Source organism: Sycon ciliatum, chromosome 7 (genome assembly GCF_964019385.1).
Source record: "Sycon ciliatum chromosome 7, ocSycCili1.1, whole genome shotgun sequence".
Lineage (NCBI taxonomy): Eukaryota > Metazoa > Porifera > Calcarea > Leucosolenida > Sycettidae > Sycon > Sycon ciliatum.
The window spans coordinates 11,831,735-11,858,012 of record NC_088649.1 but is presented as its reverse complement, the minus strand read 5'-3'; the positions used below and the strand labels follow the sequence as shown (position 1 = coordinate 11,858,012).

General features: G+C 45.0%; 2 protein-coding genes across 3 annotated transcripts; one reads left to right on the top strand and one right to left on the bottom strand.

The window, feature by feature from the left end:
• Nucleotides 1–683: 683 nt before the first annotated feature.
• On the bottom strand, nt 684–2,991 carry LOC135820996 (uncharacterized). Its single transcript, XM_065334052.1, has one exon. The coding sequence runs from the start codon at nt 2,926–2,928 to the stop codon at nt 1,486–1,488; it is 1,443 nt and encodes a 480-aa protein (XP_065190124.1). The 5' UTR covers nt 2,929–2,991; the 3' UTR covers nt 684–1,485.
• Nucleotides 2,992–3,680: 689 nt separating this feature from the next.
• Nucleotides 3,681–25,943, top strand: LOC135821913 (uncharacterized). Of its 2 annotated transcripts, XR_010554408.1 has the most exons (5): nt 3,681–3,896; nt 3,991–4,116; nt 18,042–18,283; nt 22,484–22,612; nt 24,967–25,943. XR_010554408.1 is itself a non-coding variant. In XM_065334900.1 (4 exons), exons 1-3 carry the CDS (start codon nt 10,814–10,816, stop codon nt 22,486–22,488), a joined length of 351 nt encoding a protein of 116 aa, XP_065190972.1. In that variant the 5' UTR covers nt 10,738–10,813; the 3' UTR covers nt 22,489–22,612; nt 24,967–25,943. The 2 variants fall into 2 exon arrangements, 1 of the variants encoding a protein (XP_065190972.1); XM_065334900.1 differs by lacking the exons at nt 3,681–3,896; nt 3,991–4,116 and adding an exon at nt 10,738–10,917.
• Nucleotides 25,944–26,278: the final 335 nt, after the last annotated feature.

The window sequence follows — 26,278 nt, the reverse complement described above, 5'->3', positions numbered from 1 at the left end:
CAGGAGGGGAGGTCAAGTGCCAAGATCCCCCCGCCTGGAGATACTCAATGGTACCTCCTCATGCAGTTGGCCTGACCAATGCATAGAAAGCGGCGTGTGGGACATTAGCAGTTGCCATGTTAGCATACCCCATTGTCTGAAATCACATACATCTGTCCCCGGGGAAAATTGCGGAAAAAATCGCAAAAAAACGCGGGGAAAAACACGGCATAATATGGCATAATTTGCGGTGAATTTGCGGTAAATATGCGCTGAATAATATTGATGTGCGGCAATTTTCAGTGAGTATGTAGTGAAATCAATCAGTTACAAGTCTCTGGTGTAAGCACTCGTCATATTTGAGTAAAAAGCCGCCACGATGAGACGTTGCTGACCGAACAGTGCACTGTGTGTACGTGTAGTGCAACAACAAAGTTTAAAAAACGCGGGAAAAACGCGGAAAACGCGGTCTTGTACTTGCTTAGTGTTAGTGGCTAAATCAGAGTCCCCCCCCCCCCCACACACACACAATGTACACCCGTTGCAAGAGAAGCGCGCAAATCTGCTAATGCACCCACAGGTTTTCTCTTATAAGTTAGCAACAATAGCAGACAAGATCTGAATGAAACAGATCCAGACTAGCATCAGATACCTGCCTAATCCACATACGCAAGCACGCACACCTACAAGTACAATTATGGTTGTACAACACTTGTCCACATTGTACGTGGTGTAGTATCAACACAACATTCAATTAGACCACCGGGGCACCGGTGATAACTAAAAATAAAGTGCATGCGTTGAGTATCCAGCCCAGAACACATCAAGCACTCATTGAAAACAACTGCCAGTCTGATCCAATCATGGCAACACTGGATACAAAGAATGCAAAATAATCATGATTCTCAGAGTAGTAGCATGAAAGCAGCTGGACAATTTCTGCTCCGGAAATAATGTCAGAGGGCATACGCATACGATGATGTATGTGAGCAGGTACAGTGTAGTTTGGCCATGCAGCTTGTTACAGGGCATCTCTGCAGGGCATCTCTGTACACAATCTTCTTGTTGTGCACTAAAGTCCACACACAAGTCATAGTGCTCAACATCACTATCACTACTTTGCAGCAACAGCATTCTTGTTCAACAAGCTAGCAAACAGCGTGCAAAAAGTGTGCATGCTCTGCACAGCAGAGCATGCACACACACACACACACACACACACACACACACACACACACACACACACACACACACACACACACACACACACACACCTCAAATATTGCACAGCAGCAAACCTCACGAGAAGCAAATGCCAAGTGAACTTGGTCGAGACTGGAGAGACTGCTCAAGGCAGCAGCAGCAGGACACAGTCAGCAGGCGTACCCATACCATGTACACAACGAACTAGCACCACCAGCACAGAGAAACGTGGCCAAACGTGCATTGTGATTTCACATGACTTGGGTGTCAGTAGTACATGACTTGGGTGGCTAGAACACGCGACTAATGGAAATCTCGTATTAGATTGTTGCCTCTGAAGTCCTTTGTCCTTGGCGGCGAAGGTGGACTGAAACACTCACGGTTTCCCAGGAATGGCCGAAGGCACTCGGGAATGCCAATAGTGCCATCTTCACGTTGGTGAGTTTCAATCAGGGCTATGATAAGACGAGGAATTGCAGCGGCAGTGGCGTTGACAGTATGCAACCACACTCGGTCTGGATACGCTGGTAAGCGCGGCGTTCTGTAACCGCCTTTGTAGATCTGCAAGCGGCGTGCTTGATAATCCAGGCAGTTTGATGCACTGCAGACTTCCTTATAGTCATCATACCCGGGCATCCACACTTCAAAATCAAGCTTACGATACGCAGGGTTGCCTAGTTCCTCGGTGGGCATCTCCAGTAAGCGCCCATGCAGGCCCAGACTGGACAGAATCTCTTTCTGTATATTAACAAACTGCATGAGAACAGCATCACTCTTCTCAACATCATTCTGAGTGATGGCAAACAGCTCCACTTTGCTGAACTGATTCATCCGGTAAAACATACCTCCCTCGGCTTCTCGCCGAAAGCAATGACTAACAGTCACATATTTCCGTGGAAGACTGTGGCTTGGGTGGCCACTGGACGAACACATGCCAGCAATCTGTAGTTCCCCAGTACCGGATAATACGAGATCGTCATCCTCTCCACCAAGACGAAACATCTGCTCCTTGTCTCCGCGAGGAACATATCCACATGCCTTCACAACTGACTCGCGGATAATATCAGGTCCAAGAACGGGCTCAAAGCCAGGCTTTGAGTAGATCAGCTGGAAAACATAGCTGATAATCGCTTGTTCCAACATTGCTGCAGGTCCACGCAGAAACATCCGGTTAGGACCAGAGGCAAACAAAGCTGATGGTTGGTCAAGCAGTCGGTGAATATTACTCAATGCGATGTAATCGCGATGCTTAAATGCAAATGTAGGTCTTTCACCAACCGTGTCCACCACCTGAGCTTTCTCATAATCGCCAACTGGCGTGTGTGGGGAAATCGAATTCGGTACATCAACAGCACTATCTCGATGTTTTATATACGCAGCCTTTCTTGCGGGGCGATTCACATCAGTTCTGTCACTCAGATCACAAAGCTGATCGGTCATTGTGGCTTTCTTTTCCTCGGATACGCCTCCTCCTCGTACCGCCTTCCGGAGAGAGGTAACACGGTCTTTCAGCTCTTGCTCTTCCACTTTCAGCTTACAATAAGCGTCATAGTCAGAGAGAACTGAATCAAGGTCCACATCGATCTTTCTATTCTTGATATTCTCTTTGATCAGTTCCTTATTTTCTATTACAAATTCCATGTCCAAAGATGGTTGCCATTCCACATTAAAGCAGAAAACAGTGCGCTCCCAGCTTCGTGTAGGACGACTGGGAGGCCTGAGACATCTTGACAGAAGCCTGAACATGTTCGCCACGCTTGGAATGGGCAAACCAATTACATGTACTACTAGTATTAATTTTCATGCTATCTACAATAATGAAAGAGGTATTTACCACATTTTCTAGATCTACATAAAAAACATTAATGTCTGCAAAAATCGCGCCGCGTACACGAATGACGTCATTCCACAGGGATTCTGAGCTGTGACGTCGTGTTTTGTGTCATGACACAAAACATGACGTCACAGAATCGCTGTGGAATGATGCTTTTTTATTTTCGGGGTATGCGGAGCATGCAGGGAGTGAGCATGATCGCGAGTAGTTGTAACATTTATACGTTGTAGTAGTAGTACTCCCCCCCCCCCCCCCCTACATGCAGGCCTAGGCCTAGCCGCTAGCGCCTGCGCTAGGACTTGAACTCGTAGATCTACTGCCTACTACTAGTACATAATTGTAACTGCCACTGCAGTACTACTGCTACAGTACTGGTAAGAACTGTCAGTCTGTGTACATATACAGTCAGTGGTGTAGGTGACCAGTACTGTCAGTACTGACGGAGATCATCATACCGGTACATGTATTATGAGTCTGACCATGCCCATGTATGGCATGTATGCCATACATGCCGTGGACGGGCTACAATGTGTACTGACTGTGTAGTGTGTGTCAGATGATTGCGCTTGTTTGTCACAACTATTTTTACAAGCTTTCGAAAGTAGCAGGATCTAGCTAGTGTAGGACTACAATTCCACTACTTGTACTTGTAGCTTCATTCCTACTTTCCTTCCAGCGAAGTCAGTTTCAGATTGTTTACCCGAAGGCCCTGTCTGTGTCTCCGGCCGGTAACTGTAGCCAGCGAAGAAGTAGTAGTTGTAGTAGTAGTATTTTATTATTTTGTTAGGGAAGAAGTACGTCTTCTAGCGAGCGCTAACGCAGTTCGCAAGTGTCCTATTCGTAAAGAGTTCCGATACGAGGAATTACTCTATAAGTCTTTGTAAGAAACACTGTCTGTTTTGTTGACGAATTGTGGGAAGGGACAATTATTACATTTTACTATCTACATGTACATGTATTCAATTACTTTGCAGGTTCGGTGCTGTTTGCTGTTTTGCTAGCTCCAACGTTCGTCCCTCTCTTCGTCCCACGTAAGCCGCTAAGCTGAACTATTTTCGCAAGCTGTCAGCTCAGCCTCTGTTGTTTGGACAATGAAGAAAGTAAGGATTTGGTTTACAATCAGTAGTATTACTCATTGAAAATGATAGATATTTACCAATTTTCGAATTTCGGATGTCGCGTTCGACGGAAACTGGGTTCGGGAGTCGAAAAGTTGAACGGAAAAAGGCCGAGAAGTCCGACTCTTGGATGTAATTATTGGATATTAGATATCCTTAGCTAAAAAAACGCTAACGTAAACGCAAACCTTTCCGTACCTCGGATCGTTCAAGCTGACTTTTCCCTTAGCACAAAGTACGTTATAGTTGAGACGAAGTAGTCGTGACAACCATGTCGATATGAATTTTCGTGGAAACAGATGCGGGAAATTCAAAATTTTGAACCAGGGATTAGTTTGCTGTCGTTCCGAAAGAATACCTTGGCGAGGTCTTTTACTCTGGAATAGCAAAAGCACGGCGAACATGAGTTTTCGCTGTTCCCAGGTCCTTGGAAACCCTTTCCTAAACGCAGCACCGAAGACTGTAAGGGTTCTCCAGCTCCAGCACGTCTGGGAGAGGCCGATGAATTTCTTCCTCAGGAGTGCCGCGGAACTGGTCCTTTGTTTCCCAGATGGGATAGAGGGAGAACGGCACGAAGCAGAGGACGCAGAAATTGTCAACTGAAAGGCAAAACTCGCCAAAAAGCTAAATGTCACAAGAGGAAGCAATCTCGACTCTCGATCTCATCTCGATCTGCACGTCGACGTGCTTTTTATCTCCCGCCAGTTACAAAACAATGCGAGTTTTTGCATTTTTTGCAGAATTTCCATAACGAACGTCGGCCCGTTATTTTGAGCTCTGTAACGTTTTTCCGTTATCCGATAACGTCTTTTGTCACGGCTGGGAGTGAGTACCATAAAAGTTAGCGTTATCGTACTTTTGCTAAGGATGTCTACTACCGGAAAAGACCGAAAATTATAGGAGTTTCACACAGGGAAGTTACAGTTTCGGCAAAGGTGTCTTGGAAACTATGGCGCGGTGGGAAAGGAAGCTTTGAATCCCTCAGGAAACTCTGGCAATATCGTGTCCGCAGGCCTCAGGGGGGGGGGGGGGGGGTAAGGGGGTAAGGACATTGGGCCAACTGACTTTGTGGGGGGATCGACCCTGTAAGCAGTAGCTGTACGAGTATATTGCAGGGACTGCGCTCCGGCATGCGCACTGCCAACAAAAAAACATAGTGCAAAACAGCGTAGTACAGAGTGCAGTACAATAACCCGAGTCCTTTGGTCGGGGGAGCTACCACTGCCCCACCCGTTACGTCCAATATGCCACTGACCGCCATCTTTGGCCTGCTGTGCTGCACCTGATGGCTCGTGGAACCAAAACACCCAAGTTTGAGTTTTGAGGTTCCTCAAAATACGTGGTGATGCATACGAGCATGATAAGACCAACGGAAACTGACTGGGCATCTGAGCGGCCAGCCGCAGTTCCCTGAAGATCTAAATATTCACTGGGCGGTTCCGATCCTTTGGATTATGTTGGATGTCACAGGACAAGCATGTCTAAGAAGTTGGCTACAAGTATAACTGCAATTGTGACCGTTGGTTTTAACAATCGGTTCATGGAGATACTGTAAAAGCCATTATTCTAACGAGGTGCATATGTAACGATTTCCCAAAATTGACTAGTTTACTTGTACCAAAGGTAACGATTCTCACTCACTCTCAACGCTCAATAGGACAGTATATGTGTCAATTTGTGTATAACGATTTCTATTTTAGCGACAGATTTAAAGTTAGCACTTTGTTATATATTATGGCTTTTACAGTATACAGTATGTGTTTGTAATTACATTGTATTGTGACTGCTAAATTCATTGTATTGTGATTGCTAAATTCATGCTTTTGTGCACGTTACACCGCCTTAGTTGTTGTAACCAATCAATCAGTGGAGGAACTTCCGAAGGAAAACTAGAAAATTGAGCAAGCCTCAACACTGTAAATGAGTCGGGAGTGAATGGCTGTATCCCAATACTTGCAATTCAATCCACTACATGTATCAAGTTGTTGGATTGACAGCATGAAACAAGGTGGAGGACACTGTGTTCGAAAACAGTGACCTTACTACAACCGGCTTCCGCGGTTGGCAGAGCCCCGGTCCCTGCGGACCATCTGAACCATATGGGTGTCGCACCCGGTTCTGACCCTCATTATGATGGGGGGGGGGGGGGGGGTAGGAGACTACTCCTGACGTCCGTCTTGGTATTCTTCGCTCTTTTCTTTATGTCATCCTGGTGGTCATGCGGCCACTGAAACTTCAACTTGTATAAAAAAAACTTCTTTTCTTCCGACTTCTGCCCATGACGTCCTTCTCTCAGCTCGTCAGCTGTCAACAGTTTTTTTTGTCATCACCATGACACTGTCGCGAGAAGGTGCTCTCTGTAGACGGGGTTGGCGATGTCCCGACGTGGCCATGGGTAGGCCTTCACCACCTTGTTTCATGCTGTCAATCCAACAATATCGGCGTGAACTGTAACAATGTTTATCTAATACTAGTTTTGAACTAATATTGGGTTACATAATACCATGTATCAAGTTACGTCACGCGGCATCAATAATATGAGCTGACATGGCGGCTGTCATTGTAACACACACATTCCAGCGGTTGTCGTCCCTCAAAGGGATTGAACAAGAACCAAGAGCAATAATAGTAAACTATGTTGATGTGTGGATGGACTCGGATGGAGAACCAAGGATTAATTTTAATATAGGAAATAAATGGATCAAGGAATTTACAAGTTACGCTCTGAATGTCCACTAATACCACCAGTTACTTTCTAGCTGATGGACAGTTATAGTTCGTCAGTATCCGGTGTTGGTCAATGTCATGCAATACTACCGCGTGACCCGCAGACTTTTCCTGTCTGCAACTCGCTCAAACTGATGTAGTAACACTTAAAATAACACCTAGAAGAAAGGACCAAAGGTTGAAATGTTATCAGTAGCTGTCCAGCACTGACAATTATAAGCAGGCTACTAGTGAGTCACAACGTGCAGCAGTTAGCACAATACTGACTGCTGTATTACTGACATTCAACGTGACCTGATCGGTTTAGCTCCATCACGTCTCGAATGCGCACACCAACAGCCTTCAAACTTTGAAGGTTCTTAGTTATGAAATAGCGTAAGAAAGGGGAAGGCGAACGTGCGCACTCAAGACGAAAACAAGCTAAACATCACAGCAAACTAAGAATGTTAACTGTGACAAGATGATGACAGAAGACGAAGGACCACTGTGACGGCACAGGACGGCCATGGCTCACTTCAAGAACGCGAAACAACAACCACCCAACTTGGGAGGCTCAAGTTTATCGAAGATAAGAAAGAAAAAAAGAGGGGAAGTTACACGGACACGTAACACCTTTCTCACGTCAAAAGTTCATATATTGACCTTAGTAAAGGGGAAGTATACCCTAAAAATCTAATTTTCACAAGTTGTAGTCTTCGGGTGCTGAGTCAAATGGTCTTGGTCCGAGGAAGCTGAGAGGCTCCCTTCCTCCGTTATTCCCAATCGAACTCGCCACTTCCACCGAAACTGGGTGACTGCACCCTACTAGATGAGGATTTGCGTGGAACTTGAAATGTCACTAATCGCGCCATTTAGTTCTTATAAAAGCACAGATGACCGCAATTGCCGCGGCCCATATGTTGTAGTCTTTTGGACGCCGAGTCGACTGGTTTTGGTCCGAAAAGGCTACGATGCAGCATTCAGCCCTTATTCCCAATCGAACATGGTTGAGTAGGCTGTCACGTGCTCATGCGTACACCAGTCGCCTGGTCACCGTGCCTACAGGCTACAAATTCACACCAAGGTTCAACTCAAAGGCTCAAGGGTTCAACTTGAGTGACAGGAACGCATCCAAACAGACTGCAAGTTGTAGCCCGCGGGCACGGTGACCAGGTGACTGGTGTACGCATGAGCACGTGACCACTTACTCAACCGTGTTCCATTGGGAATAAGGGCCGAACGTAGCATCGTAACCTTTTCGGACCAGAACCAGTCGATCAAGCGTCCAAAATATTGCAACAGATGGGCCAATCGCGGCCATCCGAGCTTTTATAAGAACGAAATGGCACTTTTAGTGACATTTTGCATACAAATCCCACTAGTAGGGCGCAGTCACCCAGTTTCGATGGAAGTGCGCAAGTTTGATTGGGAATAAGGGAGGAACGGAGTGTCTTAACTTCCTCGGGCCAAGACCATTCGACTTAGCACCCCAACGACTACAGCTGGTGAAAATTTGATTTTAAGGTATACTTCTCCTTTAAAATAAGTATGCACACTAATTAGTGACTACACCGTCAACAGTATCAAATCCAAATAAATTTGTTTGACTCAATAAATACCCCTGCACTTTTCCCTAAAAAGGAGTATTTTATAAACAGTGTTTATTGGCTTTTGAAACCAAGCGTCTCTGTAAGTTTGTATCCCTGGTGATGGTTTGGCCTGGAGGGCACTATATAAGTGGTGCTTTTCAGGCACAATCTTCCTCAGCCTACTCAAGCTCAACTGATGAGGGGTGAATTCCCGGGCCACTGTGTATTGAGCAGGGAGTGGTGCTTTCTTGCAAGTTCGCCGAGTGGAAGGTGCGACACGCTCCTCGTGTGCTCCGGATGGCAGTCGCGAGTCAGTCAACGTTCGGCAGGAAGCGTGTGTTCCTCGTTGGAACAACCGACTTCACCAATAAACACGATTATTTTATAAAATACTACTAAGGCCAATAAAGACTGTTTATAAAATACTCCTTTTTTGGGGGAAGTGCAGGTCAACATCTAAATGTAGCAGCCTCGAGATTTCTTGCAATTACTTTTTGAAGTACCTACCAATATGAACCTCGGCTTTGCCTCGGTTTTTATATTGGTATGTAATTGCAATAAATCCTTCGGCTCTACATTCATTATATACATCAGAAGTGGAAGGCTGTTGGTGTGCGCATTCGAGACGTGATGGAGCTAAACCGATCAGGTCACGTTGAATGTCAGTAATACAGCAGTCAGTATTGTGCTAACTGTTGCACGTTGTGACTCACTAGTAGCCTGCTTATAATTGTCAGTGTTGGACAGCTACTGATAACATTTCAACCTTTGGTCCTTTCTTCTTAACTTTCATCCTTGGCTCTCCATCCGAGTCACAAGTAAAAGTACCTAGGGTGAAATAGTAACTGTGCAAGTAGTAAACATTGAACTCTAGGATACTGAGCCGATAATGTAATATTACCGTATGTCCGCCGCGCCATAAAAAGCCATGGAGGGAAATTCGATTATAAAGCTAGTCTCAGTTATAAAGCCATAAGCTTCATAAATGAAATAACATTCGAAGTATGTAAAATGAAGGAATAGGTATTATACTAACTAACTTACAGCCTAGCAGGAAAGGTGAACAAGTGGATTTAGATATGAAGTATTTCTGTGTGGACTTTGGCATTTTGCATCTAAAATAACTAGGAAAGCAGCGGTGTTTCGAATATAAGGCCATGCCTGCTGACATGCAGTATGTAACTTTTTCAAATACTATGATTCACTCGTTTGAGGGAAAGATGCAAACGGGAAAAGTTTAAAGTTACATAACATTACTTGCACTCATGTGTCCTTTTACAATACCCCGGAGCAAACAAGCCTTGATTGTCCTTGTTGTTCTATATTGAAAAAATACATACACGATGGGAGCAGTCCTCATCAAGGACATATATCTGTTGCTACTAGAGTTTCATGCTTTCAAAAAGCAATCATTGGGTAACATAACAATCTGAAGCAAAGCTGTGCGGATGATCACTAGAAGATATAACCAGCCACACAGCAAGGTGCACAAAAGAAAGACAGCGTGAAGTGTGAAGGCGAGAGTTAGCAGATAGAGGTGGTGTGAAAAGTCCATTAGATAAGATCTTTATTGAGATCGGTGTGAGCGTGCCAGGTTTGGGCATAGCAGGGTAGGGTGGAGACGTGAGATTCCTGCATGCATGTCCTGGTCACACATGCATGCCATACGGTCCAGGTCACACCATACATCGTGGCTGTGAAGTTGGCGAGTCGTTGCTTGTTGCTGTGCCGCCACTCGCCGATGATCTCGCTTCTCTTATTCAACAGCTTCTCTTTGTCAAGAAGAGATTGGTGCGACTTCGGCGATACTTGGGGAATTGTGTGTTGCTCCCTACTTCTCTTTGTCAGCAGTGATTATTCTGGTCTTTTCGGTGATGCGGAGGTTGCACCTCTTTGTTGCGCTGCTGTACGATGTGGCCTTATCTCTGATAGCCCAGATCAGCGTGTACTCCTGGATCATTGTGTTGCTCCGCCGCTTCCATGGGTGCTTTATTTCTTTCGAAACTTAAAGTGTTGGTGGACAAGCCATTGGTTAGCCACTCTCATTGGAATATCAAAAAAGTATTTTTTTTCTTTTTAGACCAAGAGTGGTATATATGACTAATAAAGACTCGAAACTGTCTTTGATGTTTACAATAGTGACCAACAACAGGTTGTGTTAGCCCACATAACCATTTCGAAATGGAATTCAGCGGGGAACTGATCATTGAAATATAGGATGGAAGGGGCAGGCTGACGTATGTATCTTGGGCAGTCCATACATCCTAGGTCTGACTGAACCCATTAGTTTCATACGAAAGTACTCCGATTTAGATATCTGCTTAGCCGGTTTGAGCTTTTTCTAGGTATTAAACCTACGAATTGTTTTTATTGATTGTTTGGTCATGCTTGGCTACTGGTCCAAGTCTTGTCAGCAGCGGCAGCCAGTTTTAGGTGGTGTAAGTTGTCGGTGTTCCACAGCTGCAAGCCCATTACCTGACTGGGAGAGGTCAGTACATGTCACTTGAGCTTTATCGGGAGTGTCACCACCGGCCTCCCGTAGTACCTCTCAGCTCAGCTGCCCGAATGTACCAACGAATGTACCAACGAATGTACCAACGAATGTACCAACGAATGTACCAACGAATGTACCAACGAATGTACCAACGAATGTACCAACGAATGTACCAACGAATGTACCAACGAATGTACCAACGAATGTACCAACGAATGTACCAACGAATGTACCAACGAATGTACCAACGAATGTACCAACGAATGTACCAACGAATGTACCAACGAATGTACCAACGAATGTACCAACGAATGTACCAACGAATGTACCAACGAATGTACCAACGAATGTACCAACGGATGTACCAACGAATGTACCAACGAATGTACCAACGAATGTACCAACGAATGTACCAACGAATGTACCAACGAATGTACCAACGAATGTACCAACGAATGTACCAACGAATGTACCAACGAATGTACCAACGAATGTACCAACGAATGTACCAACGAATGTACCAACGAATGTACCAACGAATGTACCAACGAATGTACCAACGAATGTACCAACGAATGTACCAACGAATGTACCAACGAATGTACCAACGAATGTACCAACGAATGTACCAACGAATGTACCAACGAATGTACCAACGAATGTACCAACGAATGTACCAACGAATGTACCAACGAATGTACCAACGAATGTACCAACGAATGTACCAACGAATGTACCAACGAATGTACCAACGAATGTACCAACGAATGTACCAACGAATGTACCAACGAATGTACCAACGAATGTACCAACGAATGTACCAACGAATGTACCAACGAATGTACCAACGAATGTACCAACGAATGTACCAACGAATGTACCAACGAATGTACCAACGAATGTACCAACGAATGTACCAACGAATGTACCAACGAATGTACCAACGAATGTACCAACGAATGTACCAACGAATGTACCAACGAATGTACCAACGAATGTACCAACGAATGTACCAACGAATGTACCAACGAATGTACCAACGAATGTACCAACGAATGTACCAACGAATGTACCAACGAATGTACCAACGAATGTACCAACGAATGTACCAACGAATGTACCAACGAATGTACCAACGAATGTACCAACGAATGTACCAACGAATGTACCAACGAATGTACCAACGAATGTACCAACGAATGTACCAACGAATGTACCAACGAATGTACCAACGAATGTACCAACGAATGTACCAACGAATGTACCAACGAATGTACCAACGAATGTACCAACGAATGTACCAACGAATGTACCAACGAATGTACCAACGAATGTACCAACGAATGTACCAACGAATGTACCAACGAATGTACCAACGAATGTACCAACGAATGTACCAACGAATGTACCAACGAATGTACCAACGAATGTACCAACGAATGTACCAACGAATGTACCAACGAATGTACCAACGAATGTACCAACGAATGTACCAACGAATGTACCAACGAATGTACCAACGAATGTACCAACGAATGTACCAACGAATGTACCAACGAATGTACCAACGAATGTACCAACGAATGTACCAACGAATGTACCAACGAATGTACCAACGAATGTACCAACGAATGTACCAACGAATGTACCAACGAATGTACCAACGAATGTACCAACGAATGTACCAACGAATGTACCAACGAATGTACCAACGAATGTACCAACGAATGTACCAACGAATGTACCAACGAATGTACCAACGAATGTACCAACGAATGTACCAACGAATGTACCAACGAATGTACCAACGAATGTACCAACGAATGTACCAACGAATGTACCAACGAATGTACCAACGAATGTACCAACGAATGTACCAACGAATGTACCAACGAATGTACCAACGAATGTACCAACGAATGTACCAACGAATGTACCAACGAATGTACCAACGAATGTACCAACGAATGTACCAACGAATGTACCAACGAATGTACCAACGAATGTACCAACGAATGTACCAACGAATGTACCAACGAATGTACCAACGAATGTACCAACGAATGTACCAACGAATGTACCAACGAATGTACCAACGAATGTACCAACGAATGTACCAACGAATGTACCAACGAATGTACCAACGAATGTACCAACGAATGTACCAACGAATGTACCAACGAATGTACCAACGAATGTACCAACGAATGTACCAACGAATGTACCAACGAATGTACCAACGAATGTACCAACGAATGTACCAACGAATGTACCAACGAATGTACCAACGAATGTACCAACGAATGTACCAACGAATGTACCAACGAATGTACCAACGAATGTACCAACGAATGTACCAACGAATGTACCAACGAATGTACCAACGAATGTACCAACGAATGTACCAACGAATGTACCAACGAATGTACCAACGAATGTACCAACGAATGTACCAACGAATGTACCAACGAATGTACCAACGAATGTACCAACGAATGTACCAACGAATGTACCAACGAATGTACCAACGAATGTACCAACGAATGTACCAACGAATGTACCAACGAATGTACCAACGAATGTACCAACGAATGTACCAACGAATGTACCAACGAATGTACCAACGAATGTACCAACGAATGTACCAACGAATGTACCAACGAATGTACCAACGAATGTACCAACGAATGTACCAACGAATGTACCAACGAATGTACCAACGAATGTACCAACGGATGTACCAACGGATGTACCAACGGATGTACCAACGGATGTACCAACGGATGTACCAACGGATGTACCAACGGATGTACCAACGGATGTACCAACGGATGTACCAACGGATGTACCAACGGATGTACCAACGGATGTACCAACGGATGTACCAACGGATGTACCAACGGATGTACCAACGGATGTACCAACGGATGTACCAACGGATGTACCAACGGATGTACCAACGGATGTACCAACGGATGTACCAACGGATGTACCAACGGATGTACCAACGGATGTACCAACGGATGTACCAACGGATGTACCAACGGATGTACCAACGGATGTACCAACGGATGTACCAACGGATGTACCAACGGATGTACCAACGGATGTACCAACGGATGTACCAACGGATGTACCAACGGATGTACCAACGGATGTACCAACGGATGTACCAACGAATGTACCAACGAATGTACCAACGAATGTACCAACGAATGTACCAACGAATGTACCAACGAATGTACCAACGAATGTACCAACGAATGTACCAACGAATGTACCAACGAATGTACCAACGAATGTACCAACGAATGTACCAACGAATGTACCAACGAATGTACCAACGAATGTACCAACGAATGTACCAACGAATGTACCAACGAATGTACCAACGAATGTACCAACGAATGTACCAACGAATGTACCAACGAATGTACCAACGAATGTACCAACGAATGTACCAACGAATGTACCAACGAATGTACCAACGAATGTACCAACGAATGTACCAACGAATGTACCAACGAATGTACCAACGAATGTACCAACGAATGTACCAACGAATGTACCAACGAATGTACCAACGAATGTACCAACGAATGTACCAACGAATGTACCAACGAATGTACCAACGAATGTACCAACGAATGTACCAACGAATGTACCAACGAATGTACCAACGAATGTACCAACGAATGTACCAACGAATGTACCAACGAATGTACCAACGAATGTACCAACGAATGTACCAACGAATGTACCAACGAATGTACCAACGAATGTACCAACGAATGTACCAACGAATGTACCAACGAATGTACCAACGAATGTACCAACGAATGTACCAACGAATGTACCAACGAATGTACCAACGAATGTACCAACGAATGTACCAACGAATGTACCAACGAATGTACCAACGAATGTACCAACGAATGTACCAACGAATGTACCAACGAATGTACCAACGAATGTACCAACGAATGTACCAACGAATGTACCAACGAATGTACCAACGAATGTACCAACGAATGTACCAACGAATGTACCAACGAATGTACCAACGAATGTACCAACGAATGTACCAACGAATGTACCAACGAATGTACCAACGAATGTACCAACGAATGTACCAACGAATGTACCAACGAATGTACCAACGAATGTACCAACGAATGTACCAACGAATGTACCAACGAATGTACCAACGAATGTACCAACGAATGTACCAACGAATGTACCAACGAATGTACCAACGAATGTACCAACGAATGTACCAACGAATGTACCAACGAATGTACCAACGAATGTACCAACGAATGTACCAACGAATGTACCAACGAATGTACCAACGAATGTACCAACGAATGTACCAACGAATGTACCAACGAATGTACCAACGAATGTACCAACGAATGTACCAACGAATGTACCAACGAATGTACCAACGAATGTACCAACGAATGTACCAACGAATGTACCAACGAATGTACCAACGAATGTACCAACGAATGTACCAACGAATGTACCAACGAATGTACCAACGAATGTACCAACGAATGTACCAACGAATGTACCAACGAATGTACCAACGAATGTACCAACGAATGTACCAACGAATGTACCAACGAATGTACCAACGAATGTACCAACGAATGTACCAACGAATGTACCAACGAATGTACCAACGAATGTACCAACGAATGTACCAACGAATGTACCAACGAATGTACCAACGAATGTACCAACGAATGTACCAACGAATGTACCAACGAATGTACCAACGAATGTACCAACGAATGTACCAACGAATGTACCAACGAATGTACCAACGAATGTACCAACGAATGTACCAACGAATGTACCAACGAATGTACCAACGAATGTACCAACGAATGTACCAACGAATGTACCAACGAATGTACCAACGAATGTACCAACGAATGTACCAACGAATGTACCAACGAATGTACCAACGAATGTACCAACGAATGTACCAACGAATGTACCAACGAATGTACCAACGAATGTACCAACGAATGTACCAACGAATGTACCAACGAATGTACCAACGAATGTACCAACGAATGTACCAACGAATGTACCAACGAATGTACCAACGAATGTACCAACGAATGTACCAACGAATGTACCAACGAATGTACCAACGAATGTACCAACGAATGTACCAACGAATGTACCAACGAATGTACCAACGAATGTACCAACGAATGTACCAACGAATGTACCAACGAATGTACCAACGAATGTACCAACGAATGTACCAACGAATGTACCAACGAATGTACCAACGAATGTACCAACGAATGTACCAACGAATGTACCAACGAATGTACCAACGAATGTACCAACGAATGTACCAACGAATGTACCAACGAATGTACCAACGAATGTACCAACGAATGTACCAACGAATGTACCAACGAATGTACCAACGAATGTACCAACGAATGTACCAACGAATGTACCAACGAATGTACCAACGAATGTACCAACGAATGTACCAACGAATGTACCAACGAATGTACCAACGAATGTACCAACGAATGTACCAACGAATGTACCAACGAATGTACCAACGAATGTACCAACGAATGTACCAACGAATGTACCAACGAATGTACCAACGAATGTACCAACGAATGTACCAACGAATGTACCAACGAATGTACCAACGAATGTACCAACGAATGTACCAACGAATGTACCAACGAATGTACCAACGAATGTACCAACGAATGTACCAACGAATGTACCAACGAATGTACCAACGAATGTACCAACGAATGTACCAACGAATGTACCAACGAATGTACCAACGAATGTACCAACGAATGTACCAACGAATGTACCAACGAATGTACCAACGAATGTACCAACGAATGTACCAACGAATGTACCAACGAATGTACCAACGAATGTACCAACGAATGTACCAACGAATGTACCAACGAATGTACCAACGAATGTACCAACGAATGTACCAACGAATGTACCAACGAATGTACCAACGAATGTACCAACGAATGTACCAACGAATGTACCAACGAATGTACCAACGAATGTACCAACGAATGTACCAACGAATGTACCAACGAATGTACCAACGAATGTACCAACGAATGTACCAACGAATGTACCAACGAATGTACCAACGAATGTACCAACGAATGTACCAACGAATGTACCAACGAATGTACCAACGAATGTACCAACGAATGTACCAACGAATGTACCAACGAATGTACCAACGAATGTACCAACGAATGTACCAACGAATGTACCAACGAATGTACCAACGAATGTACCAACGAATGTACCAACGAATGTACCAACGAATGTACCAACGAATGTACCAACGAATGTACCAACGAATGTACCAACGAATGTACCAACGAATGTACCAACGAATGTACCAACGAATGTACCAACGAATGTACCAACGAATGTACCAACGAATGTACCAACGAATGTACCAACGAGCGTGTAACGTGCCAAACTCGATGATGTCACTGCCAGTGTGGCCTTACCTAGGACAAGTGCGTAGGACAAGTGCGTGGGACAAGTGCGTGGGACAAGTGCGTGCCCGAACAGCGACCGACGTGAATTTTAGTTAAGCTCTGTGAGCCATTGGCGGCTTACGCTGATAAAACCTGTGTCTTCTGCGTAAATGAGCTCAAACGGAATACTCATATCTTGATCCATCAGCGCCGGTCTGGCCTGCGCCACCTGTGTTCTCTGCATGTCTCAATACTTATTTCAGATATAATTATGACAAGGAACATAAGGATAGAGAATTCAAGGGACTCTTACATTGTCTTACCAATACCGTCCTACCAGTGTCAGGGGTTGTATTGGTCAACGGTACTCTCAGTAGCCCAACATCATCTTATTGGTCTACGGTACTCTCAGCAGCCCAACATCATCTTCTGTGTGGAACGACTTGAGAACTACAAACAATTTACTATGATGTATTCAATCAAATTCCTTTGACATATTTGAGAGCGGCAGTTCTGAAAGTGCCCTGTTCCTCGCTGTTCGTGTGTGTGTGTGTGTGTGTGTGTGTATGTGTGTGCATGTGTGTGTGTATATCTCAGGAGCTGCAGTCTCTTGGTCCGCTGCATAGCGGTGACATGCCGCCGCTGTGCTTCTGTTCACAGCACTGCCATGCATCTCACCGGATCAGGGCGCTTGTTTGGTGGTCTCGTGCTGGGTAACTTCCTCTACAGCGTATGCTGCTTCCCGGCCGCCACAGCCCGTCTACACTGCCATTGCCAGTGTGGTGGTATTCATGTGTTGTTGCTCAGTCTTGGCAGTGCAGGCTACTGCCAACGTGCAGGTGGGTGCAATGATGCCATGAATATAATAGCCTTTCCTCGATGATAATTGTGACACGCTGCCACAAATCACATTATGGACGTATGGCTCCACACAAGGTTTGCTCATAATAGTGACATGCTGCTGCCACATATGGACATATGGCTCCAAAAACAAGGTTTACTGTACCGTAGGCTACGCTACATTGACCCCCTGCCTGAAAACCAGTTTGTGTGGGACACAGATCAGACTCATTGACTTTTGATAGTGCCCAGTCCATAGCGTAACTTGTAGTTCCTTGGTCCTTTTTCTTTTGTATAAATTCCCAATCTATATTCCCAATCAAATGCGTGCACCTCCACCGCAATGGGAAGAGTATGCTGTACGAGATCGGAGTTTGTGTATGGAAGTTTTCACTGGAGCATCATTTCCTTCTTTTAGAAACACGGACAAAGACTGATACTTTCAGAACCTGTACTTTCGTCGGCTCTGAGCCGAACGGTGTTGTCTGAGGAGGCTGCAGTACATCATCAGTTAGCAATGACTTCCAATGCACTTCACTATCCATGCATGGTGATGTGCACCATTTGCACCAGGGATTTAGGGGCCCGATTTTTTTACATGAAACCAAAACTGGTTTCATTCATAGAGGGGTGCGTCGAGGAGAGTTTCGTTTTAAAAATATTGATAGCGTAAACATCTATTAAACCATTCTCGCTGTCAAGTCAATTGTATCTTACGTTCAAGGGGGGTGGCTGGGTGGGGGAGGGTTGCAACTAAACTTTTTCGTAATGTGAAAATTATCGATAAAGCCGGATGGCCCCTTGGGTTCCAACCGGCACTAGGTAAAAAATATACGTATGTACTATAAATGCCACTTTTGGTATAAGTCGTCAAGGACACATACGGAAAATCTTATACGATCCATATATGTTTCAGCAAATCGCGGACCCCTGTATAAGCTGCTTTTTCCACATGTACCGTATCTTTTGATTTTCATGCACCCAATACTCACCGGATACGACGTTTTCTGCCGGTTGGACTGGACAAAATTAATGCTGAAAAAAAAATGCAATACAACTTGCAGCGCTAAGGCTCCAACCGCACTAGGTAAAAAGTATACGCATGTGAAAGGTGAAAATGTGTGTATATTACAGCCAGCAGCCGCACTGCAAGTTGTATTGCATATTTCCAGCCTAACCGCCAGAAAATGTCGTATCAGGTGAGTATTCATTGGTGTTGAGAGGTACATGAAATTCAAAAGATACGGTACATGTGTAAACAGCTGCTTATACAGGGGCCTGCGAATTGCTGAAACATAATTATATGGATCGTACTAGATTTCCCGTATGTGACCTTGACGACTTACACCAAAAGCGGCATTTATAGTACATACGTATATTTTTTACCTAGTGCAGTTGGAGCCTAATTGGGGCACATTAAATAATGTGCAGGGACATGTAAAAAATGCATTGACCCCTTGGAAAAAGAAAAAAACATCCCTGATATCCTGATATGCAGTCCACTACTGTAGTAGGACATTGGCAGAGGCTGACCATCGGGTACCTAGATATTGCAATGGGACTCCCAGGCCACGTTCGATTGGGAGTAAGGGATAGGCGATGTACTACAACCTCCTCGGACCAATCCTGTTCGATTCAGTGGCCGGCAAAGGATCCGTTCTGAAGGTTCCATCTTTGTCCACGCTTCTGTAAGAACAACATGAACCCTGGCAGTTCTGCTCACATCAGAACCTAGTAGGTGACATGTGTGTCGTTGCGGGGAGGTGTGTGAATTCAATATGGAAGATAGGATCACTGGTGGTCACAAAGAAACCGGGTAGCCATTGGTCTGTCAGTATCGGCAGACCAGCATGGTTTCTCCCGTGTGATGGTGGTGGTGGTGTCAGTCAGTATGGGCAGACTGGCATGGTTTCTCCCGTGTGATGGTGGTGGTGGTGTCAGTCAGTATGGGCAGACCGGCATGGTTTCTCCCGGTGTGATGGTGGTGGTGGTGTCAGTCAGTATGGGCAGACTGGCATGGTTTTTCCCGGTGTGATGGTGGTGGTGGGTAGCCATTGGTCAGTCAGTATGGGCAAACTGGCATTGTTTCTCAGTCCCAGTGTGATGGTGGTGGTGGCGACGGTCAGGGTGGTAGTGGTGGATTTTCACCCCGTGGTGGACACAGTGGTGGTTTTGGTGGAGGAGGACGGGCTGGAAATCACCCAACTTTGTTCTTTCAAAGGTACTGTACTTGGCCACTTCACCGTCTCACATTGGCGTGTGTTAATGAAATCTGATCCTCTTTGACCTTGGTATGAGAACCGAATCTAGTCTGGCAGCATTGTCATGTACGTTTTTGGTTTTCGTTCGTCAGCCTCCTCTGTGTTTGGCAGCTAGCTTCCTTACACCGATACCACCACCATGTGAATCAACACCCAAAGGCGTACGCATGATGAAACAATTGACTATATTCAGCACTACCCCTGTAGCCACCAGGATCTGAACTGTCGCACAATGCCTGTAGAACAAGAAATCACATGTTAGGCACCCAGGCATCCACTGACTGGCACAGGAAAAACCCTTGAAAAAAGTCAGAAATTGCCGCTGCGACTTAGACTCCGAATGCTGGATGTAAATCGACCAGCACTACAGCACTGCATGCATATAATTAATGCATGTAATGTTATGGTGTCATTCAGCTACGTAATGTACTCCAATCCATCATGGTACTATTAACTACAGCGCTGTTGGGTGCCGGAGAACAGAGCGTTGTCGAAGAACTAACAGGCGGGCTAGGATGTCACCAAGCACAGCGGCATGCCACTGTATAGATGGTGACTCAACGGCTGTGCATAGACTGTATAGATGGTGACTCAACGGCTGTGCATAGACTGTATAGATGGTGACTCAACGGCTGTGCATAGACTGTATAGATGGTGACTCAACGGCTGTGCATAGACTGTATAGATGGTGACTCAACGGCTGTGCATAGACTGTATAGATGGTGACTCAACGGCTGTGCATAGACTGTATAGATGGTGACTCAACGGCTGTGCATAGACTGTATAGATGGTGACTCAACGGCTGTGCATGCCACTGTATAGATGGTGACTCAACGGCTGTGCATAGACTGTATATGGTGACTCAACGGCTGTGCATAGACTGTATAGATGGTGACTCAACGGCTGTGCATAGACTGTATAGATGGTGACTCAACGGCTGTGCATAGACTGTATAGATGGTGACTCAACGGCTGTGCATAGACTGTATAGATGGTGACTCAACGGCTGTGCATAGACTGTATAGATGGTGACTCAACGGCTGTGCATAGACTGTATAGATGGTGACTCAACGGCTGTGCATAGACTGTATAGATGGTGACTCAACGGCTGTGCATAGACTGTATAGATGGTGACTCAACGGCTGTGCATAGACTGTATAGATGGTGACTCAACGGCTGTGCATAGACTGTATAGATGGTGACTCAACGGCTGTGCATAGACTGTATAGATGGTGACTCAACGGCTGTGCATAGACTGTATAGATGGTGACTCAACGGCTGTGCATAGACTGTATAGATGGTGACTCAACGGCTGTGCATAGACTGTATAGATGGTGACTCAACGGCTGTGCATAGACTGTATAGATGGTGACTCAACGGCTGTGCATAGACTGTAGTACTAGCGTAAACTAAAGTACCGCCGGCAGAGCGCCCCGTCTCGCGAGAGCACTCCACCTTGAGTTTACAGCCAGGGAAAGGAAAATCGTATGGCAGAGTGCAACGAAGTTTGTGCGGTGTGAGAACCTTAGTTTGTACGGTGTGAGAATCTTAGTGTACTACGGTCACACTTAATGGCAGGTTTTGTGTGGAGCGCGTGTCCACTCGAAGGTATGGATTGTCTGCAGAACGTGCGATGATGTGTGCAAAGTTCGTGTCGTATGACCTACACACAGGAGACCACCTCCACAATACGACCACGAAAGGACGAGATGGTCGGGGCGCTCTGGCGGTACTTTACGGTACATGAAAATAGGAATGGCCTAGGCTAGGATGCTGATCCCCCTCCCACCCCCCCCCCCCCCCGCCGCCGCCAGTTCTTCGGCACCCGACACTGGTACTGTGACAAGGCCAGTACCTGTCTCTGTGGATCACTGTATAACTCCTCTGCATGTTCTATGCTGTGTATGTGTTCTCTGTGTACCCTGTGTACCCTGTGCAGAGTGACAGCTAGTGAAGCAAGGACTACTGCAGTAGCTACATGACACAGTCTGCAGTCGGCTTCAGTTCCCAAGGTGACCAGGCGGCTACACGCAGCAGTGAATGAGTCCGACGGTCGCATCTTGAAATTGTAAGTGTAATGTAGTTTGTCTCCAGTTTAAAGGAGAAGTACCGTGTAGGGCCTAAACTAGATCTTACCACTCCCACTGTCTGGGTGTTAAATGGCATTGGGCCGAGATAGTTGGATGCTCCACAGTCTGTCCTGTACTCCGTAATTAACCCGTGCCTCAGCTGAGATTGGAAGAGCTGGCCCTACTATAATAATGATGTAGAAAGGAGAAGGGACCGCGCCTGGATTCCGGCGAATTATGAGCAACTACTCGCCACTGTAACTAGATGATATACAGTCAGAAAGTGTAACAACTAGCCACCAAACCGACAGAGTACTGAGATATCTAACGACCAGGCGCCTAGCTCCAACATATCTCTCCTGTGCACACCTACAACCTTCCAACTAACGTTCATAGTTATAACAAAAGATCAAGGGGGGGGGGGGGGGGATATGAGCACAACGAAATGAGTCCTATGGCAACCAAATAAGTGTCGATTGCGAACTTGATATTGACGAGGACACCAACAAGATACTTGACAATACGGTCCAACTACACCTCAAAGCAGCAAAACAGAACACCAATTCAACTTGAGTAGCTCAGGATTATCGAACATGAAAATGAAGGGCAAGGCTATGCGGAAACAACAGAATTGAACCCCAATGATCCTACTGTGTTCCATGCAATTGTATGCATAACATGTAGTGACATGTGACGTGCGTTTTACTGACGTGCAGGTTGTGACGGCGTGTCGGGTCAGAATTAAACTCCGTATCTAGTTTGTCCCTTCTCTTCTACGTTTGATATTCGCTCAGCATCTATATTGAAGCATCACGAATATGAAACCGTTTCAGAACCTGTAGTCGTCAGGGTGCTGTATCAAATGTCTTTGGTGTGAGAAAGCTGGCATTCATCATTCAAGCCTTGCTACCAATGACTACATGGCTCTACAGTACTTCACTGTTCATACCTACTCTGATGATGTGCACCATTCACTGGTGTACCAGCGAGTATTCACCAGTGAGCTAGTGAGTATTTGCTAGTGCACTAGCAAATACTCACTAGCTCACCAGTGTTAGTGCAGCATTCTCTAGTGCAGTATTCCCTAGTGCAGGATTCACTACTGCAGAATTTGCTAGCGCACCAGCGAGTATTTGCTAATGTAGCATTCCCTAGTGCACCAGCAGCCTGCAGGTATTCTGGTGCATGCAGTGACAGTAGTGGCACTGTGCTTTATCAGCTGATCCGCATCAGCTGACTGGTGCAAAAGTAATCTAGTGGGACTGCATTTGGTTGGGAGTAAGCGTTGAACGCTGTAACGTAGCCTCCTCGGACCAACCCCTTTCCATTTAGCGGCCAGGAGACTACGGGTTCTGAAAGTTTCATCTTTGTCTGTGCTTCTATAAGAACGAAATGGCTTTTCAAGTGTATTTCCGTGCCACTCGCTATCCAGAGGGCGCACTTTTACAATACCGGTGGTGGTGCGTGAACTTGATTAGGAATATAGGGGCGAATGGAGAGATACAGTTTCCTCAGACCAACACCATTCGACTCGGCGCCCAGAGGGCTGCAAGTGGTGGAATTTCGATTTCAGGCTTTGCGTCCTTACTACAGTCCATTTCAAAACTATAGACGCGTACCTAGGCAAAAACCGTTATGCCAGCATCTATACAACATAAAATCTGTGATCACTTTGTGCATAATTTTTTCCAAATTGGGCGTCTGTTATCCAATCCTTTAGAAACTATATGGGAGTAATTGTGGAGCGATCCTGAGCAATATTCCGAAAACTATTCTCAAAAAGTTCCAGCCAAATTTGAAATATTTCAAAAACCCTACGCGTCTATAGTTTTGAAATGCACTGTAAGGCTGCAACCACACTAGGTACAAAATCACGTACAAACGGCATTACAGTAGAAATCGTCATGCCGACGCGTGCGAAATGCAAAATGCGCTTTGTAGGTTTTCAGCAACTGGCGCACCCCTGTAGAAAGCCACGTTTGTCGTTTTCGTCGTTTTCGCGCTCCTTCTGCTGTGTACAACTTTGCTTTTGTACCGGGTCATCGTACATAGCATCAGCATCAGCATTGTTTTTTAATTAAATTCCCGGTCTTTTCCAGCGCATGGCACACGCTTTGGTACGACAACGTCACGTGCTGGTCGCGTGAAAACGTCATCTATGCAGACCAAAAAGTGTAGTGTGGTTGCGTACCGACTTGTAAATGCATGAAAATTTGTACTGTGATTTTTACGTAGTGTGGTTGCGGCCTTAAGGAGAAGTACGAAGAAGAATGTAAATCTGCATAGCTAAAGGTTGGCTGAGGGATGGCGCCACTGAATGCATTCTGTACTCCTCTCTGTTTCTGTGTTGCAGGGTGCAACTGCTCAAGGCTGGACCTTGGCCAGTGATGATGTGAATAGCAACAAAAGTTCCCGATCTACATTGCAGATATCCGTGGGCAGCAAGTTGTTTCAGCCTCATCCCCGGGTCTCGTCAACAAAGCTCAGAGACACTGGCTGAATCGAGATCACAACTTCAAGTCTAGTAAACAATGAACTGCATAGTTAAACTGGCTCAATGTATCGAGTCAAGCGTGCTCAACTGGAATGTAGACTGGTGTTGCTACGCTTGAATTATTGCTCGTCATGTTCACTGTCATTGCTGCAGTGGTGGGGAATGAAGCCGGGCCTCGCCAATAGACAGTGCTGCTCAATGAACTTGAATCCGATTGTGAGAGTCAAATTAGTTGCATATTTTTCCAATTGATCAGAAATTCTGATCCATTTTCTGATCCATTTTGACGACACATGTGCAATGTAGTAGGAAATCAGTGTGCTGCTCGATTTCCCCTGGATTTCTAGATCACTAGTACACCACTGGTCACTGGTACACCATAGACCACAGTAGATATACATGTAGACAGTGTATCGCCATGGACACTTGATACCGTAATTTGCCTGTTTTCAGAATTGTCTTGTGTAGTTGCTTGTAATAAGTTGCATTAGTTGATGTCCTATGGTGATTCTTGCAGTCTGTTTTCTATGTTTACTGGTTACCGTTTACCTACATGCTGCTATGCATCCATTGATCTGTATGTGACTGGGACTGTGCCTCATCTGCACATTGCTTTCCCCGTTCCCGGTATTTTCTATTTTTTTAAATTAATTTTGTAGCTGAAGCTTTCATGCTGGTCTCTTGCACTTTTGAAGTCCTTTCTATCATCCCTTGTCCTTTATGACAATCTTTCCTTGTTCGTTCTGATCTTCCATTTTTAATTATTTCTCTAGATCAAACAATATTGTTGACACAAATTTTGTGCACATTCAGATGAATTTTTATCAACACTTTCAATGGAACCTGTATGATGAGACTTGTGAGTTTCCATAGCAACTGGCAAATAACGGGTTGCTAATGTAGCACCTGTGGTACTAGTATATACCGCCTAGGAACCAACCAGCCATGCAGGTACCCCAGCTGTATGCCCCCTCCCTGCTGCCTGTATGCCCCCCTGCCCGTGGGCCCTGCAGCCAGCCAGCTGGACCAGCACCCACACAGCGGCCTGGAGCAGCTGCTACAAACCAACCATATATGGTGCGGAATTGTGCGGTTGCCATGGTGACGGCCAATTTTTGGAGAAAAATGAACTGTTGTCATGGCAACCGCAAAAATCCACACCATATTTGGC